The sequence below is a fragment of the Gallinula chloropus genome (assembly GCF_964237585.1).
Source record: "Gallinula chloropus genome assembly, chromosome: 15".
Classification (NCBI taxonomy): Eukaryota; Metazoa; Chordata; class Aves; order Gruiformes; family Rallidae; genus Gallinula; species Gallinula chloropus.
This window is the reverse complement of record NC_140100.1, coordinates 8,012,556-8,033,575: the sequence shown is the minus strand read 5'-3', so window position 1 is coordinate 8,033,575 and position 21,020 is coordinate 8,012,556. Positions and strand designations below refer to the sequence as shown.

The 21,020-nt window shown below is 45.2% G+C and overlaps 1 protein-coding gene across 1 annotated transcript in view; it reads right to left on the bottom strand.

The window, feature by feature from the left end:
• Nucleotides 1-21,020, bottom strand: part of MAD1L1 (mitotic arrest deficient 1 like 1) — a 377,764-nt gene that overhangs the window by 86,394 nt on the left and 270,350 nt on the right. Inside the window, exon 17 of the mRNA XM_084271156.1 lies at nt 7,152-7,342. Within this exon, the coding sequence (XP_084127282.1) occupies nt 7,152-7,342 (191 nt within the window). The remainder of the gene's footprint in view (nt 1-7,151; nt 7,343-21,020) is intronic.

Below are 21,020 nucleotides of genomic sequence, written 5' to 3'. Positions count from 1 at the left end.
GCGGGAGGACGCAGACATCCTTCTCTCCCGAGACCTCCCGCGGGGAGACCAGGCACAAGAACAACTCTTCTTCAGCAGACTGCAATCACGCTGGTGCTGGGGACGTGCGTGGGGGGAAATGGGAGGAGATGCTTTTCCTGTAGCAGGTAAAGCAGCCAGGACCCGCTCTACCTCCTGCTAACTTACACTGACAGAGTGGCTTTTGTGTTGTCCAGGGTGCCAGGCCGCAAGCATCGTGGTGTGCTGGGCTGCCTGGCTCTGCCATGTGGCATGAGGATGGAGTCAGTGGCTGCCTGGTTTGGGGCACAGGCAGACCCAGGGCACATCCTGCCCCGCACACTGTCCTGCACCGTGCATCCTACCAGGGTCACACATCTTGCCACACCAGCCTTGATGCTCCAGTTTGATTAAACGCTTATCAGTGTCTTGTGCTCACCATTGGTGCATGTGACTCTCCCTGCAAAGCATGGGCTGTCTCTTTAATTTCATTAAATACAAGATATTTTAATGAAGGAAAAGGTGATTTGGAGAGAGGTGAATTGTGAACTTCATTTTAAAAAGGTGTTTTCCAGTACTCTGGTTACTTACTGTTATTGCACAATCATTGAATCACTTAAGTTGGAAAGGACTTTTAAGATCATCGAGTCCAACCATAAACCTAACACTGCCAAGCCCACCAGAAGCCATGGAAACAGATGTTGAGGTCCTTCAGCTGGGATGACCGAAGTCTGCCACATCCTTTTGCCTGGGTAAGACCACCAACAGTAGTCAGTGATGGTGACTGATGTCAGCTGCAGAATTTGTGGGAATAACTTAAAAACTAAATTTTTTCAGTGCCCCACTTCTCTGCTGAGAGAGGGGGAGTGCAGATGGAGAGGCAGAGCTCATCCTATCACAAGCAGGGTGGGGAAGAAAACACGGGGGTACAGCACTGGCACTGCCAAGTTCTCAGGCTGTGAAGGAGCTTGGGGAAGGCAAATGGCGAAAGCAACTTATTGGTCAACAGCTGATGATCAGAACCACAGAATGTTAGGGGTTGGAAAGGACCAACAGGGAAATGCAGAGGGACAGCCTGAATCTCAGATGGCATCTGCCTACCAACCTCATGTTTTCTGCCTGAAAACGGGCTGCTTTTTGAAGTAAGGACTGTGTATCTGCCTCATGGTGTAACACATCAGTCACTACACCATAGAGGAAACCCTGAACTCTTTTCTGTTACCTGCTGCACCCATCAGCAAGACAACTCCCTGACCTTTCAGAAAGCATCACACGTACCATCCTCCCACAAGTCAGGAAAGACTCAGTCACTGGAATAATTCTGCAGCATCATCAGCATTAATTACCTGCATGGCTGGGTTTACCCTGGCAGACGTGGCGGGGAAGGGGAGCGAGTGGTGCCAACACACTGGAAAGGGGTACTGCGCCAGACCGACAACTAACAGCCCAAAGCCTCTCCGTGCTCATCATCAGCAGTCTCTTTATCCTCACAACAGCCTAGTGACACTGGCAGCAGCATCGTCCCCTTCACACAGATGCGAAACAGAGGCACAGAAAGAGCATTAACTTTGTTCAGCAGGAACAAGGCTTCAGCCCAACCTCCTGAAGCCTTGGAGCAGCATCTTTTTGCTCAGAAATTCTGCAGTTCAAAGAAAGCCTTCTGTTTAATCTGCCCCAGTTCCACTATCCTTGAGGTGACTGGTTTCATTTGGGAGGGAGGGGGAGGAAAGGAAAAAGCCCTACCCTAGGGGATAGGCAGCTGTTTAAGGAAGCTCATGCAGTAAGACTGAAACTGTGTTGGGAAGGAAGGAAAGTGTGTGGAAGAGTAGAACAAGATGAAGCCAGTAGCAAGAATTAAAGTTACATCCTAACATGAAACAGGCTGCTACAACCTCTGAAATAAAACAATGCGTCGGAAGTCTAAATACAGGATGGATTTCACGCTGTAACCCCACAGATTGCTCAACAGCTCCTTCTTTAGAGCTGCTGATTAGTGCAACCCAAGACGGGTCCTTGCTGACCCTTCCAGGAATCCCAACCCAATCATCTGGCAGGAAGACATCATGCTCAGGCCAATGACAGACGCTCCCAGAGCTGAGAAGAAATCAAGTCTCCAGCAACCACAGGGGAAAATTGAAAACAAAATATAAAAAATAAAATAACTTGCAATTAACAAGAACGAGGAGTTAACAGAGACCTACAATCTCTAATCAGTCTCTTGCTGCCTGGCCTGCTCCACCGATGAGCCCCATTGTTAGTTCTGATTGTGTGTGTAAGAGTGCGAGACGGCTGCTGGAAGAATAGCACTCCATCAAAATTGTGATTTCTTTCTCCTCTTGAGACTCATCAAGGGTGAGGAGGAGGAGAGGGGAGAAGATAGGGATGCAAAAAGAAACAAACAGCTAGAACATGCTTCTCAGAGATACTCTGCTGGGTTCAAGGAGGAAATAACTGTAACTGCAGGTATGACAAGCACGCAGACTCGGGTCCAGAGCTGTCAGCTTCAAGGCAGAACAAGAGCACTCAGGTGAGCAAACATAATCCCTGCAAAAGCCATCCTGCTCATTATGAGATGTACATGGTTCAGTGGTGTGCCCTGGCCAACCTGACACTAAGGCTGAGCTGGAACCTCAGCACATTGGACTCTCTCTGCATGTTCAACCAGATGAGTTTTGTCTCCCCATTTCAGCCAGCAGTTTGCCAGCATCACATTGTGTTTGAAAAAATGGCCTCTGAGGTCTTTCTTATTCAATCCAACCCCATTTTGCACCTCAAGAAAAAATTAAACTGTTACTTCTTGTCTGCAGAGCTGCCCTTCCTCATTTTATGCACCATGGCAATACAGAAGCAACAGGATGGCAGGGTACACAAGCGATGAGGTAAGTAAAGGAAATTAAAGGTGGCATTTGTCCTTCTACCATGCCCTTCTTGCATATGAAACCTTTATTCTTTTCATGCCATGTTCTGCCTCTGCACCCAGGGTCAGCCACATGGGAAGCAAGTGTTCACTTTTCAGATTGCCTTGAAGTGTGAGAGTGATGATCCATTACATCCTTATAGATCTGCAAACCAACTCTGGATGCAACTCCTTAAAGAGATGTCCATCAGAGACAGTGTGTGTTCATTTAACAGGTTGCAGAAAAGCTGTTGATTTTATTACCATATTACCAATCCAATGGGACACCAATAAAGGTTTTATTTTGCAGCAAGAAGTGCCAGCACCATAGCTGGCAATGTTCTCAAGCTGTGTTGTGATGCTTCTGGTTTCATTTGCTGTCTGATACCTTGGGTATCCTCTTTCAAGGCATCAAGCCTACCATCTTGGGGACGCTCTTCAATGAGCTACCATGAGCACTTGGATTTCCATTTGATAATTTTGACAGAAAATTACAACACTGACAAGACCTGGAAGCAGCCAGAAAGCTGTACTCTGCTGGACTCTGAGGAGAGAAAAAAAGTCTGTCCAAAGCCAGGCAAGAGTATTTATGAGCTCAGACACATAATGCTGCTGTGATACTGGAGTTTGTCTGCTTTAACTGCCTAAACCAACCAACTCAGACCCAAATGATTTAAACATGCATTACTATGAAATCTGAGCACTCCTTCCTGAGAAAGTAGAGGAACCTGAAATCAGAAAGATTTCACCCACCACCAGGTTTGATGCAGCTGCAGCATCAGACCAATTGCCTTTTCAGTCCAGACACAGCACCAGCAAAGCCATAGGTAGCCACAACCCAGAAAATAAGCAGTATGCCTGGGCATTTTCTTCCTAACACCTGTATTAAGAGGTTGCCTTTATACCTCAAAGCACAGAGCTCTGCACATCCCTACTTAAGTGAAATGTAAATATTTAATGTAAAGCGGGTACTATTATGTGTCCACAAAGCTATCTTAACATTTTAGAAAACCTACTGAGCTCCTGCTCTCAGCAGCACCTCGAAGCCACAGGGTCTATAAAATAAAAGGATTTCCATTCTTTTCAGTTTAAATTGGTTGGCTTCAGATGCTTTGGCTGAGGCCGTGTCTTTGGGCACACAGAGGAGAAAAAGCCCACGATTTAATTTCTCTCCACTGTTTGTTCATTTGTCCAAGTGTCTCCAAATCATCTCCCTCTTCAAATTTGACCAGTCTTTCTGTTTACCAAAAGACTTTCTTTGTCTGAAACAATTGTCGCTGCCTTTCTAAAGACCTCATTTCCTCCCTCTCATTCAGGATCTACCCAGAGACAGGGGTAAACAGCATGAGGTACACACAGCCAGGCAATGACATCCTGGCTTGCCACCGCTGAATTCCAAGGTGGCTAAGCTGATTTTGAGGCACCCCAGCAACACTTGTTTGTTTTAAGAGATATGTTTAATAGGTTGTTACAAAGGGGAGTCAGTCCAGTTCCCAGACCTCTCATGAGTGGCCTGGTCTATATGCACCAGCCAAGCATTATGCAAAGTCTGTGTCATGGCTTGACACATCCAATGTACCAGCGGCGGTAAGAGAATGTGAAACTGTCAAGTGTCCCAGTAACTATAATGCATTACATCCCACCAAAAAGAAATCATCATCAGAAACCAAACTCCTGGTGAGGAATCCATAGCACCACTTTCCTCAGCATTTAATTAAAAGAATAAAAAAGAGCAAACAAGCAACAGCGAGCTGTGAAGTCTGAGATGCGCTTGCTGCCTACGCGCTCACACACGGAGTGAAAATCGCTGGAACATCCATCAAGTCGATGAGTTCATCTGTTGCATTGATAGGGATCGCCAATAAATACCAACAGGGCTTCATTGGGATTCAGTGCTCGTTTATGGACGCAGTCATTTAGATCTGCAGCATGACACTGATTAACCCTTTCGTTGAAGCTGTAATTCCAATTAACGTGAACTGGCTGGACACATATGAGACGCAGATAATAAGCTCTACTACAGTAACAGTCTGCCTTGGTTGGGAGAACAGGCACATCACTCATTTCATTTAGATTTGAAGGGGTTACATTACAGTAGCTCCTATTGCAACCCTGCTACTGAAGCCTCAAAATTAAATGCCACCAGCAGCGCTACTGAAATATGCTCTAAAGTTTACAGGCAAACTACAGAAGCTTGTAAAGTGCCAGGGGACTTCCCTGCTTTAATTATATAGACCCTGTTCCATAAATTGCTGCAATGGAATAAATACAAATCGCATTCCCTGTTTTGTGACCTCTTTGGGTTAACGAAATGCATACAGACACCTACAGTCTGCTACAGCTCAGAAATTCCACAGCATAAACACACAACCTGGCTGGAAGCCACAGTCAGGATTCAAGCCTCAGTATATACATGCAAACCAGCTGCCTGGGCTCAGCCAGGAAGTAATCTGTTGTTGACATTCTACCGCTATTCTAAGCTGCAGATGGTGGGAATTGTCCACAATTTACTCAACAGGGAGACAGAGTCTGAGATTTCATTGTTTAGGCTCTAATTAGCAAATCTGCTTCTCCTATCCAGAGGCTGAGGAATTCCATGGATCAATAAGCAATGCACCCTTGGCTTTGGAAAGTGTGAGGTCTTGAATCTGCTGCTGCTCTACCTGGCAACACCTGCCTCTGGGCAGACTTGGGAATAACAACTTGAGTGAAGAAGAGAAAGCAAGAAGAGTATTTAGGGAGAGGAATCCCTACTTGATTTTTCATTCTCCTGCATGTAAATTATTTCTATTGCCATGACCCGAAGGATGTTTGATCCTACTGACACTGAAGCCAGCCAGCTCTTGTTCATGTGGCCAGCATGTAATTTCCTTTGGTTTTCCTACCTTTCCCAAGGTCCTCCATCTCTCCTACAATGCAGGAGGAACAGCTAGTTGTACTGTCTGGGTATGGCATTCAGCAGACATCTCCAGGTTTCTGCTGAAGTTTCATTCATTGATTATTTAAGGGTATAGGTGTGAGCACAGGTGTCTGGAGGTCTTAGAGCTAACATCACTGCACCATCTCAACGAGAACTGCTTTCAGGATTCAACAACAGTACCTTAAAACCAAGAGAGTCAACCTCCTCCCAATTTTTTTTGCTGTCACTTGTCTCAGCCTAGAAACATCACAAAGCCAAGTAATATACCAGTTTTGCTGATAGTTTCCTAGCTTTACTAAGGAACCTAACTGCTCACTTCCTTTACTTGGTGGTTGCTTCTTTCCTGAGACTCTAGAGTAGCAGAACAGAAAACTGTTTGTCCTGTTATGTAAAGAAACAATACTGCAGCAATTCACACGCAGCACACAGCAGTAGGTCTGAAGAAAGAGAACTTCTCCAGGTCCTGTTTGCAGAGTCTCCTCCTGCACTGAATGCCTCCAAACCCCTCATCCTTCTCGAGAGGATGAGACTCACCCCAGAGGGATCAGTGGGAGGCAGGTATGATTTTAAGCGCCAGTTGTGTTTGCCACCAAGGAGGAGAAAGTTCTCCCATCGACCTATAACCTTGGGCTGCTGACACTTGAATCAGTGTAAAGATGGAAGGGAACAGCTTGGTGACTCTAATGTCACACCTCGGCTCACTAATGTCTCAGCCCAAGTGTGCTAGCTGGAAGGTAACACAGAAGAAAAACAGCACCCATCAAGCTGGAACCAACCTCAGACCACCTGGATAGACCAACAAAGGTATCAGACTGACAGAAGACAGACTGTTATTGCTGCTCCTCTGTGCTGCTCGTGTAAACAGCACTTCACACACACCACGATGAGTTGCCACTCGAAAGGGATTCTGATTTACATAAAGGCAAGATGATGACACACAGACAAGCTAGAGGATAGCAAAGGCAGTGAGGACACATACCTCATATGAGGCAGGGATGAAGCCTTGACGGTTGCATAAGGTTTTATTGCTGTGGTATATATAACTGATAATATAAAAAGGTGAAGTGCAAGGCCAGATGCCTCAGGTATTATGCATATATAGTCTTGTCTCTTTACTCCTGATTATGAAATATAAGTGGGAGACCGGATGCCAAACCTTCTACAGTAATGTTTTAAAAGATGAAAGGATCTTTACTTCCCTCATAAGGAAAGCCATGTCACAAAGCAGGAGGGCAGTGATTTTCCAGTCTGATCATCGAGAAAGAGCAAATACATCCTGGCAGGCTGAAAACAGTGAACCCCGAGGAGCAAGTGCAGTGATGGGTTGTGCAGACTTACCTTAAAAAGCAGGCAGTCCCCTTGGTGCTCGGCGTAAATGGAGGTGAGTCGATACTGGTTCTCAGTCGTGATGTCGATCTGGTACCCCGTCAGCGTGTAGCACACCTTGCGAAACTCCTGGATCTTGGTCTGGAAAACTTCTTTCAGACGCTGGTTTTTTAGTTCAGCACTTTCCACTTGCTTCTTCAGCTCTGTTTAGGGGAAGAAAACAGGTACTTTTCTTACACGTCATCAGCAACGAGCCCTTGTGCTGTATTTACAGCACAAAGCGAATTGAAAAGGTTAATTACATTTTTTTTTAAAGTGAATTAAGCAGGCAGGCTAAAGAAACAGGCAAGCTAGATTCCTCTCCTCCTGGCCCCAGCAGACCAGAAGATAACAACCTGGAGAATTAAGGAAAACAGACATGCCTTACTAGGATGAATTTTCGTTTTGCTCAGCCAGCCTTTTAACAACGTACTACAACACTCACAGCTACAGTGTCCACTTCCCCACATGCACATATCTTGTTTTCTACAGGAAACCAGAGAGATGGGTGTTTTGCCAGAGGAAGCAAGTGGAAAACTTGTAAGAAACATGCCTCTGGTATGCTTGCATTGGGAGGAAACTGCCAATAAGGGAGAACTCCTCTGACGTACTCTTGATTGGACTCAAAGTGCTTTGATCTCCAATTGACACACGGCTTCGGAATCCCTTAAGATTCAGGAAGGGACTTTTATTGTGATAAAAAGCCTGAAGAGTACCACCACCTCTTAGCATTTGCTACCTTAACTGGACCAGTCCCTAGAAGAGAGGTCCTGTGAGACCGCCTGCCACTCACCCTGTGTTTTATTGCTACAAAGGGAGCCGCCAGCACTGTGAATCCTTCAAGAGGATACACAACAATTACCATGAATCTTTCACCCAAGGTGCCTTCTGAGTAATTAAACCTCGATTTATCCCCCCCATTAATTACAGAGATTGGCTTTACTTTAATATACACTAGAGATGTCTCCCAAGTCAGCCTGTTTTATCAATGCTGCAGTCTAGGGTTTAGAAAAAACCCCTGACTTTCTAACAGCAAACAAATAGAGTTCCTCACTCAGATACCTCTTTGTCATGCTGAGGTTTAAGGCTTTGTCTGTGCTGTGATCAGAGATGTAATTGCAGCACATGTAGGCAATATGTCTTTATTTTAGCTAGTTCAGAGTCCAGCACTAGGAGAGTTGTGACTTCAACTAGATGACTGCTTGAGGATGACAGAAGGGGTTTGGCTGGGCTTTTTCAGCCCAGCCAGAAGTATTACTGTTTTCTAAGCAAACTGGAAAAGTTTCTGCCCAAGTATTTGCTGAAAAGCACATCCATCGACCTCCCAAGCGCATTGCAGGAAAAACATGGCATGGTAACTGCAAGGCCAGGGCCCTGCCTGTGATTCACCTCCGAGTAGCTGCAAGAGCACCAGGAGAACACCAGTCTCCTCTTATCTTCTGTACTGCTTTAGTTCGGCACTCTGGGTGGGACAAAAGGATAATTCGATGTGTTAAGTTAAAGTGCCTTAAATGCCACTGAGGACACCCCTGCTCAGAAGTACTTTGGCCTTAATCCAATTCAGCTTAATCCCCAGGCAAGGACAGGAACTCTTTAATGGTTAAAGAGAACTACTTGTCCCTTTACTTCTGAGTGAGAGCATCCATGCAGGGAGAGTTAATGCTGGCCAACTCCTTACCTTCGGTTAATTCAGCTCCACCTTCCTGAGCAGCTCACAGAGATGGATGTATGAGGAAAGTATTTCCTTTGCTCTGGGTCTCCCCCAGCTGTATCTCTCTTTATCAAGGGCAACAAGCTGCTCTTGGGGGATATCACAAACCAGTTCATTACCAAAACATTACTATACAGGGGAACCTCCGCATGTAAGGTAAATAGAGCATCCAAACCTTGCTCTCCAGGCCAAAGCACCGTAGGTTACACACTGCCCCTCCTCATGAGCTTGAAAAGGTCTCTCCTGACCACGAACCTTCTCATTCTTACCAATCACATCACTGCATGATTAACTCAACCCTTCCTCAGATTGTTACAACCTTTTCCCCACCATCTCAGCTGGGTCTGGTCTTCGATTAATTGAGTAATCAGCCTCTGAAATCAGGAGGTTAATTGGCAGCTCCGACCTCAATATTCTCAGAGTCTTCATTCAGCTATGCAACTGTTAAGGACAAAATCCTGTATGTGAAAGTAAAAATTCAGTGATCACATTGCAGTGGTAAATAACATTTTGCCACTGTCAGAGACAGAACTGCCTTTAATATATCGCATACGTCCAACAGAGATATTTTTTTCTCCCTAATACATGCAGCCTAGCCTTGGAAAAGTAAATCTGCCTATTTCCTACTGCATCTTGGAGGCTGCCACTCCTGACTTTTATAACCTCAGAGGTGGATGGCACCCTAATTCATAGACTCCTTGAACAGCTTTTGTTACTCTTGAAGTTAGCACCTTCTCCACTGTTTTGTCTCTCAGACTTGGTACTGCTAATGGCCCTCATGAGCATCCTCATGCCTGTTGGGTTGCACCTTACCACCCAACAGCACTGTCCTACTTAAGACTACAACCACATGAATTTAGAATAGCAACTAAGCGATAGCAACTCCTTTCCTCCACTACCCCTGAGGTGAAAAAGGCAAAACTCTGAGTACAGTCTTCTATGAAAGAAACCCTGAGCTTTTCAGTTTAACCAAAGGACAAGCAAGCCTTCAATCCTGACAGCGCCTCGCCTCCTCCCCACCGTTCCTCCTGGCCCTCTTTCCAGTGCCTGCAGCAGTTTTGGTGTATCACTGCACCAGCTGTACTGGCTGAAGGAATTCATCTGCATGAAAAAATGTTACCTCCTTGTTAGAGATATCTCGTGTCAGCCACTGGCACAAGGCGCTGAACTCAGTAACTGCTAATATAGATGCAGCTGAATGTGCCAGCACCAGCCAGGGATGGGATAAATCCTTGTCATCCCCTCCCTGGCTCCATCAGCAATTCCCCAGCAGTGTTTGGTGGGACATCTTGGGGACAGGACAAAAAAAACCACAAGAAGGTACAAGGCCATGACAGGAATGCTTAAGTTTGCAACTGTGAAAGGTCCGTTGAACTCTGACTGTAAAACAGAGATTGCTTTTCCTTTACGCCCAATTAAACTGCACTCCTGAATAGTTCAGCTATAGCAACTGCTGATGCCTACCTCCTGCAGTATTTATCCCATGGACACAATTCAACTAGGGGCTACTCCCAAATTAACTCAGGACTGTGACTACTCCCCTGCTTTGCTGATAGAACCAAGAAGCTGCTTTGTGAGGAGGATTCACGGAAGAATAACTTTGGTAGGAATGTAACTTGAGACTTGAGAGATGTAGGATGGGACCCCACTGCTGAAACAAAACCATTTGAGATGCCCTAGGATATTTTTCACAGCTTCCCACCAGGCTTCTGCAGGAAAGATGTTTCCTGTGGGTTCTGTGTCACACCAGCCAGCCCCAGGCTGACATCTGGGACACTTTGGGATGTCTGAAATGGTAAATAGGGTGCCTCTTTGTAGGCAGTGGGTACCCCTGCCTACAAACAGGCTCTGCTGTGCTATGGTTCTGCTCTGGCACCGCCGACTCCCTGCACCCAGAGAACAGCACAAGCAGCATGCGCACTGACTCAGGGACAGTAATTAATCTTTCTAATATTCCCCCCACCAAGTGAAGACGTTAAGCTAAGAGGCAGCTCATTGTGTGCTCGGCGCCTGCACTGGAAGATGTGACGGCGCTAATTCTTAAGCCTCCCCTAATTCCACTAATTCCCGCCAAATTTCTAGCACCGTCAGGAGAAATTGAATTCCCAGTCATCACTTGCAGAGAGTGCGATTCAGCATGTTGCAGGGCAGCGCTTAAGGCACAGCCTCAGAGGCCACTGAGCAGAGGCAGATCCTTTGGCGATGGGTCGAGGTGCGTTAACAGAGCAGGTTCCTGATGGCAGCGTTACTGTTGCCACCCATTTTATCTCCCACCTACAGATCATGAATGTCTTGATCCTTTACAACCTTTCACAACACTTGGAGAATTAGGTCTAATTATATCTTTAAAAGGCGGTGTTTGAAAACTGGAATCCCTGTATTTAGAGCCCTCGTGTGAGGTCCTATATTCGACTCAGACTTGCACAAAGCTGGGGAGAGAAGCTGCAGGTGTGTATGTCTGGGGCAAGTCACCCCAGAAACATCCTGTATCCTAGGGAAGGGATGCCAAAGCATCCCTCACCAAAGCATTCACGAAACAAATAAGACCTGAGACAATAAGCGTGAGCTTTGGCCGGTTATGCCTTGGTCAGGGATAACAACTGGCTGCTTAACTGGCCTGGAAAAAACCTAACGGAGAACAGGAAGATGTATGGAAATCATACTGCTCCATCTCTTGTTAATTCAGGCCAAGAAGCTGTACAAAAAGTTGCCTGTCCTGAAGGGTTTGATGGGGAGAAAAATCCTCACTGAAAAAAAAAAATCATTAATCTGTTACAACATTAATATTGCCCAATGATTAACTTCCCCCTAATGATGCCGCTTCTTGAAACACCTTGTATTTTCACACACTTATATCGACTTTAATGAATTATTCAAACTATTTTGGATAAATAAATAAAATATGAGTTGGGCTTTTTTGGTCTCATATCGAAAATGTCACTGCTTTTTATTCCATTGCTTTTACACTCCTTACATCTGAAAACGTTCACAGCTGCCTAGAAACACCACAGCTTTGGCTCTTGCTCCGAGTTCAGCCGGGTCAATCAATAGCAATAGCAGCCTCTACACCAAAGAAAACCAAATCTGTGCTTAACCTTTTCTCCAGGGAAAGAGGAGGAAACAATGGGGCTCGCAGCATGCCAAAAGTGCCATGAAATTAAACGTATCACTAGTCTTTTCCAGGAAAACACAGATTTGTTCTGCCCGTCCTCAAAGATGCCACAAGCCATGTAGCTGCATTAATTCTGTTGCGATCCCAGCTAATACATCTCTCTCTCAGAAAGGCCTGCAGTCCTTTCTAACTCTCCATTAAAGGTTACTTTCCTCTAGGTAACATTTTTGGGGGTCACTCGCTCCAGCACACAGAGGATAAAGTATTTACACATGAATTCCTGTCCCTGCTGACCCTGCCAGAACGCCTCACAGAGATGCTGCCCAGCACTGCTAAGGAGGACACTGAGTTTTTACCAACACTGCTCCCTTCAAACCCCAGACTGCTTAGATTCTGCTGCAAGCCTCCAGAAGAGATGCCAAGACCTGTTCTCCCAAGGTCCATGATGGGAAGAGGGAATGCTACATTCTTTGTTCCAAGGAGCAAGGCCACAATTACCCTTTATCCTCTCCCATCTACATGAGCTGCTTTTCTCTGCTGCCGTAACGCCGCGCCCGCCAAACGAAGTCACCCATCAATCACCCCACCTGGACCCCCAAACTGGTATTTAATTACAAAGTCTAACGCTGCCCTTCTGCACCTGAAATCCTCCCAGTCATTGCCTGATTCAAACCCTGAGCTGAAATCTTCTCTGGTTTATGAGGACTGACTGGTGTCTGGGAAGAGTTCTGTGATATTCTGTGAAGGACGTGATATAAAAATAAATGGTATTGTATTAAAGAAAGGCTGATAGAGGAAGAGCTGAGCATTTTCTGATGTAGGCAAGTTTATGACCATCGCTTTTGAGAAATAAAAATCGCTTTGTAGATTTTATAGATGTGTTTTATGCCCTGGGGGAGTAGGACCATGCAACCCGACCGACACGGCAGCCCCACTCCACCCCTACCCGACCTCACAGGCTGCCAGACTGAAACCATGCTTTGTAAAACTCGCAATTTGTGACATTACAACCACGAATTATAACTTTTCTTGAAGGTAAAAAACAGTTTTATATTCAACAGACTGCACTGGCTGTTCAATTTTAAACCTAAGTGGTATTTATTTGATCAGTCAACACTGGTTTATTTTTAAACTCTGTATGTACCATATGGTTCAGTGCACCTCCCAGCTACCTCCTCCAGCCACCAGCTTGCCCTTCCAGCAGCTCAGGCAAGAGTTTTCAAAGGCAGTGTGATCCAAGTAAAGGTCTCCACCACCACGGCCAGCTACAGCTCTTGCACCACCCAGGAACTCTCCACTGGGAAAATCTCCCGTATGTTTGCCCTCAGTGAAGATGTTTGCCCGAAGTCCCCGTTCCAGACAGGCCATGTATCCCAACAAGGGCACCATTTCTTGGAAAGAAATTCAGGACCAACCTTTATCCTGAGGTAACCCGTACAAAGTGGCAGAGGATACTAGAAGGCTAGAGTGAAAGAAGCAGGATGCTGAGGAATAGAGAGAAGACTATGGAAAAAAAGACTTCCTCTTGCAGTACCAACATGCACATCTAGCATGGATTAGGCTCAGAAAAAGGTTCTTCTCTTCTCCTGATAGCCCTGAGAACTCACAAGCACGCCTGAAGTTGTCTTAGGTACAGGACAAACCAACACTGAACCAAAGGCTCCCCCAGGGGATCCCAGCATGGGCACCACTTGGACCTTCCTCTGCCCTTCTCCGCATCTTCAAAACCTTTTGGGCATCAGGGAAAGCAGGAAACAAGAAGGCTTTTGGAAGCCCAGCTCAGCTCCTCAGCCACCTGTGTGCTGTGTCCCCATTTTCTCAGTAAAGTCGGTGCAGTGTTGTGTGAAGAGACCCTGGGTGGCTTTAAAATCACTGGCTTAAATGATGCGAAGTGCCGGCTTGCAGCAATACAGAACTCAGTGGGGATGGCAACACTCACCCCAGACGCCGGATAAATTACCCTCCAGAGAGCTATTTATTGCCTAAGGTGGACTTCACCAATTAGTATGATATGGCACAAACCATTTGGAAGTTAGGATCGTCACACTGGTCATAAATTGTGAACAAACCAGGAAGACATGTCCCTCCACCCCCCCCAAATGATGATTAAAGTCGTCTAGCCGCATTTCCCTTCCATATGGCAATTACAGACCAACAGCGCTTCCCAGAACAAAGTGATGTCAGCCAGAGCTGGAGCTAGTCATTAACTGCAGATGCAAAAAATAGCCTCACCTTAAAATCACAAATGTACCGCGTCACTTAAGTTTACAGTACAGTAGTTATCTTCTGCTCCTAGAACAAGCTGTCAAGTATTCAGCAGAGGTCTACCAGCCTACCTGTTTTCCAGGTAATCTGTTTTGGAGTTATCAAAACAAAAACATCCCTGGGCTTTTTCATGGGTTATAGGTCAGGGAAGTCCAGTAGCAAGAGCAGGGGCATAACTTGGATTGCTTCTCAGAGGAAGGAGAATCACTTCTCCTCCAGGCTGTTTCCAAGAAAAAGAATGGTTTTGAAACCACTCGAGTGTCTAAAGTAAGAATTAATCCTAGGGACTATATAATTAACATATATAACACGCACTGTTAATTACATGGGGTGGTCTGCAAAGCATCTAATAGGCGAATTTATCCCCTGTCTGATCACCTCCCCTGCACTCTGCCCATTATCTTGTTTCCACTGGCACAACACTACCATTACTATTACCCCAAAACACTGGATGCTATTTAAACCTCTGAAACAGCCTCCAACATCTGCTATTAAAACAAACACAGAAAAACCACTTCAGAAACATTTGTTTGTTCCTTCTCAAAGTGCAGATTATTTGCAGGAGTTAGAGTCATTCACAGCACAGGGTGGGCAATATTCAATCATGCATTAGAGAGTGCTTTAAAGTTTATTATTGAATGATGTTCACTGAGGCTACGACCAGGAGCTCTGCATCACTGGTGAGAGATGATTTTTAGGTTTCCCAGGAGCACAGCTGCTTTGCTTTTACTCCAGGAACTTTTCTGACGCCAAGACTCACGGAAATGCTATTTCAACTTGGTGGTTGTGTCATAGATTTATGTTATTTACAGTCCCTTGTCGGCGCTGCGAAGCCTGCACTCACACCACAAAGACACCATAGCTTTGCAGGCTGATGGATCTAAATACAGAATTGATAAACACCTAACGAAATTCCTACCGTTTCCAAAGTAAGACACAGTCTGAGATGGGACAGGACACCACAGAGGGGTCCTTTAGTCTTGTTTGGGATGCACAGACCAAACTCTGACCACCACGGACTCCCTATCTGGACTGTGGCCATACATAAGAACTTCTTCACAGTGAGGGTGAGGGAGCCCCGGGACAGGCTGCCCAGAGGAGTGTGGAGTCTCCTTCTCTGGAGATATTCAAAACCCTTCTTGACACTGACCTGTGCGACCTGTCCTAGGGACCCTGCTTTGGCAGGGGGGTTGGACCCGATGATCTCTGGAGGTCCCTTCCAACCCCTACGATTCTGTGCTAAGCACACACCGCTGCATTGGACTAAATCCCTTCCTACCACAAACCACCTCTTTTCCCAACAAACCTAACACCATTACCAGCTCCACACCTCGCTTTCTTGAGACAAAGCCCCGTGCCCCCATCCCTAGGCAAAGCAGCTTTGCTGAAAGGTCAGCCTGCCATTTCATCTGGGCTAATGGACCCGCTTCCGCTGCGCGCAGCATGCAGGCAGGCCCGAGGGTCGCAGAGGACGGCGGGGAAAAACGCACACCATTTCAGCCAGACAGCGGGAAGGAAAGCACAATCGCACTGCAACGGATCAAGGCGAGACTCTGCGGCACGCCACCTTATTTGTGTTTTTCAGGGGAGAAGATTGTGGAGTTTGTTTTAAGGCTTTTGTTCCAAAGGGAACTAAGCTCTAAAAAGCCTCCGCTCACTCCTATTCAATCCTTTCTTTTTTTTTCCCCGTTCTTTCTCCCTGTGTTTATCCCCCTTAATAGTGTTTTGAAGTGTTGGCACTGCAAACATATTGCTTTCGGCCTGAAAGCACTCCAGATGCCAAGCAGTCAAACCTTCCCCAGACCCTTCTTTTTGCTCTCTGTGCTCCTGCAGCAGGACCCCGAGGCACTAACTCTGCTCCAAACCCACACCACACATCTCCTCTGTGCACCCTTCTGAGTGCCCCGGACCTCCTCCCACAGGATAGGAGGTTCTGCCCTAGTTTTATTGGCATATTTTTCATGTTCTATTTCATTTTCTCATGTCCACTTTTATGAAAACAATCCTTTAAAGATGATCGTGCTGGAGCCGAACGAAACGCTGGTTCAGCATGGAGCACCAGAACAGCAAGAGAGGAAAAGGGGCTTTCAAATAACAGAACTGCAGGAATGTGACACAGACATAAAGACAAGTAATCTTTTTTCCCTGGAGCATGAAAGATGTTTGGAAACAGAGCCATCTCCTGGATAACCAGGCTTTCAATCACAATATTCCAGCCTCTGGAGCTCATACTTCCATTGCATGAGTCTGAAAGATTATTGTGGATAGGGAGGATTATTTCCCTTAACTTTGTTCTAATGCTCTAGAGCAAGAGGTAAAGGCTTGAGGTCCCCAAACAATGCTCACACACTGTTCCAAGGCTGGAGGTCCACCAAGATCATCTCTGGGCAGGAAGATGGGAAAGGTAACATCTGTCTCAGCCCAAGCACTGAGTCTCCTCTCCCAATTCTGAATTATTCATCACGTGCTCACTTCCAAACCAGTTCAGTTTTAAATTTTTAAATATTTAATAATTGGTTATTAAATATTCATGCAATTTTATTAGAAATTTTGGAAGATGGGCACTAAGGCTCTAATTGTTAAGTTCATCACTGGGACTGACTGGCTACTCAGAAAGACTTTTTAGCTTCCTAGAGAGAGAAGAAAGGAGAAAAGACAAAACAAGTATTTCTGGACCTCTCTGACTAAACCACACAAGGACACAGGTACCTGTGGCATTCTTTTTTAAAAATATATATAATTATGTCTTTATGAAAAAGCTGAGAAACTTACACTGGGAACAAGCTAAAAAGCCCTCAACTGCAACTTAAAGAGTCTTTAAGAGGTGTCCTAGAGAAAGGTGCCCATCTTGGCTTAGTATATCTGGCAGGTAAAGGCACAGCTGAGCAGCTTCTGTCTACAACAGCAACAGGAAAGGGTCTCAGTTGTGATTCAGGGCACACACGGGGATGGTTCCACTCAAGACACACCAAAAAGGAGACAGATTCTTCCCTTTTTCTGCTGCCTACTCAGAGGGGACGTCAGGATGTACAGTATCCCCTGAGCTGGTCTGACAACTTGGAGTCATTAAATATCCATGCCCGTTTCTCTCCATGGAGCTCCTGTTTTCATTTTTTCTGCCCCCTCCTTTTTAGCAGGTGACATCTCTTTAACCCTGATCCATGCTGAGAGCGAGCCCATGTTCCTGTCCCGCTGTATTATGAGCACACATTCCCTACCGCGCCGGAAATTGCACGGTTTACACAAAAGATGACACATCAGCCCTGGAATTATATGCAAATGAGCAGATCTGTTCCTCACTTCTTCCCATTACAACTCTGACTTTCCAACAACCGCATGGGGTAATTTCTGCACCAGCTTTCAAACAAAGGGCATCTCTGTGTTATTAACATCTCACTGTGGCAAGCAGTTTGTCACCTTTCACAAAAATGATCTGAAAAGACACCGGTAATTATTCCTAAGGAGATTATTGGGTGGCTACGTCCCGGCACAGCAGCTGGAAGCTAAAGCGACATAATATGCACTGGGAAAACTCCTTTTTCAAGTCAAGAGAACATGGAACAGATTAAAAAATGAGCTTGGAAACAAACACAGAAGTAGAGGAAGAGTCGAGCTTGTTCTCTTTGATTTTGCTCATCTCCACACCAACATTAGGAGAACATCTTCGGAAGAGAACTAAAAGCTCCTGATTATGACACAAGATGACAGGACATTAACTTTGGAGACTTACCCTGGGAAGGAGCTTGGTAGGTTATAAATAAAAGACCCTGAAGAAGAATGATTCAAGCACCTCTTCCAGCTGCAAAAATCCAGCTGATTTCTAGGCCTTGTTTGTGTGGTTCTTTCATTAGTTTTTAAGCACTGAGGACCAAACATCTGCCTGATGGACAAGTGTTCTCTCCCTGGGATTGCTGTGTAATTCCTGCTTGTATCTTATAATAGGACCCAAGAACCAACGTTTGCTTGGCTAATGTTCATAAGTGAAGCAGGACAAAGAGGAGAAACCCCATCTAATTTCAAGTAAGCAATCAGTTGTGGCTCTTGGACAGAAATGACTAAGTAGGGTCCATGCCCATGCAAGAAGGACCAAGGGATCCAGTCCCCCAAACTTCTTCAGCAGTAGAGAAAATGGTGTCAGAGAAGGTGGTGTTCTACTCGCTATCCTTTGAGGACAGATCATCTCTAGTTACATGTCAAAATTATACTAAAAACAAACCAACAAACCCAAGCCCACCCAACCTAACAGCCTGTCCTTGGAGAAAAAAGAAGAAATTTCTTATGGATATACTTTTGCTAGTGCTGAACCAGCTCGTTACCTTCAGATCTGTGAAACAAGCTGTTATATTGATGGAAGCTCCTCTAAACACCACTGTCCATGTCTGGAAATCTCCTCTTTGGAGCCAGAGGAGAATGAGAAAATCCAGCCAAGTTTCCTGTTGGCTATGATGGGAAAGAAAGAACTACTGCTGTACTTTCTGGGTGCATATTGTCAACAGCTCTAAGCTCAGCCTTTTCATACAACCTATAAACATATTAAAAAAATAATGAGCTCTGCCTATTTCAAGTCCGAGAAACATCTGTAGAGTGGGTAATGGTCGAAAATGGAGCACTTTAGTGTGTTTGTTTCTTCACCAGCATCTTAAAAAGTTTCTCTACATCACCTAGGAGGTGTAGTCCAGAGTCAGACATCGTGTTGCTGCTGTACAGTCACATAATACCTTCCACAAGCATGGAACAAGAAGGCCAACACGTAGAATAATACGGCCAGGGAACAGAATAGAGCAATGACTTGGTGAGGACATGCAGTGACTGCAAAGTTAACTGAAGAGCAATTAATAAAAGCTAATTTAAAAAAATGGAGTAAGAATGAGTTTCAGAGTGGGAGAGAGAATGCAGGAAGGATTTCAGGACCAAGTCAAGCACTATGAAAATGTTTTAAAAAAAGGAAAGATAATTAAAATAGTGGAATTTGGAAGAAGGAGAAAACAATGAGAGATGGGTGAATACAGTCAACCCTGTATGGACCTGCCTGCTAAAGAGACCTTCTGTGGACTCCTACAGCTCTGCCCCAATGCAGAACAAGGACACTGAACAAAGGATCTAGGCTCGATCGCCGAGTAGGTTCACACCAGTACTGCTTTGGATTCTTACCAGCTGAGGGACTTAGGCCAGGCCAGGAGCAGGGCCTGATTTCACACTTACATGTTTAAATTACCTGACATAAGGTGAGCAGGACCACCTGGGAAGACGTCAAATAACCAAAGAATACTTGTGGACAGATCTACCAGGACAGGAGAGATATTTTAATGGCCTATAATCCTTTTGGCAACAGCAGAAAAACACCCAACACCCAAATGACAGATTTTTGCTACAGTGCAGAAGTCTCAGTACCTCTTTCTTCGAAGGAAGGTCACTGAGAGAATCTGGTAAAGGGACTCAATAGCTTGAGAGTTTAAACTAGAGCCTTTGGCATACTTTTGACTGCAAATAATAACAATAATAATAAAATGCTCTGACAAGAGAGGGTTTGGGAAGCTGAAACATATTCTTAATGAAAATCTCATTTAGCAATTTTTTTTTTTGGGGGGGGGGATGTACTTAAAAATTCCACTGAGGTCACCATTCTGGAGAGATGACAAACTCTTGGGATAAAGGCTGGAAAATCCTGGTAGTCGTGTCACATTTAGCAAGTCAAAGATATGTGTGTATAAGGCTGTAGAGGGCTAAATCCATTTTACATGCTGTATGTATTATTAATTTCTGACAGTGGGCTTAGAAAAACCTAATTCGCTGGAATACGAGCTCCCTTTGAGCGGAGGGAAGCCTTTTCAAAACTCATCTTTTATTGACTGAGTCATTTTTGAGTCAATCTGTCTGCTTTCGGCAAGACAAGAGTTTTAAATCTTCTCTCTCTTTTTTTTTTGCCTCCTTTTTGAGTCGTGGCAAGTCTATTAAAACCTGCTAATGTATGCAGCAAGGCCTCTGATTTGAAATGTAATGAATTCTTCAGATAGTGGCAGATTAGGGGGAGAAGATGATAGAAACAGCCAGAGACGCCAAAAAAAGAACTCTCCAGAAAAAGAGGAGGAGAAGGGTGAGAGGGAACGGGAAAAGATTAACCCTTTTTATCCAGAAGAAAAAGCTTTTTAAGCTCTGTTAATAGAATCAGTTAAAAAAGCAGAACTGGGAGAGGCAGAGCATCTTCAGGCTCGCCTGGGGCTGAACGAGACAAAGAATAAATGAATCCTTCCTCCTAGAGTCTTTTGTAAGATTAGGTAATTCCCTAAGTGAAAAATGAATAACTTGGAGGAAATTAGCTCCCATCCATATAAATAAGGCTTCACATTCCAAACTCGTCATCCCAGAGCTTCCCAGGCGAATGCCCTCAAACAGTTTTGCTGTTGTGTAACAGATGGTTTCCTCCTCCCCCCTTCCCTGGTTTGGTTCCAGCCGCAGTATCTTTCAGGTGATCTTGTTTTAGCACAAAAATGAGCATTTTTGGGTGTAAATCATCAATCCCGCTAGCGAAAGGACACTTGGCAGTTTTATTGCACTTGGCATCTTTGAAGGGCTGGACAAACGTTACAGAGTTACACAAATGAGAGATTAGCACTGTCTCCATCTTACAGATAGAGGAGCTAAGGAAAAGAAAGTCAAGGATGCTACTTAATTCGACAGCAGCGATCTGGTGACAGCCCAGGCTGAGAAAGCAGAATCTGCTGAATCACAGCACAGTCCTGCGATATCTTCCTGT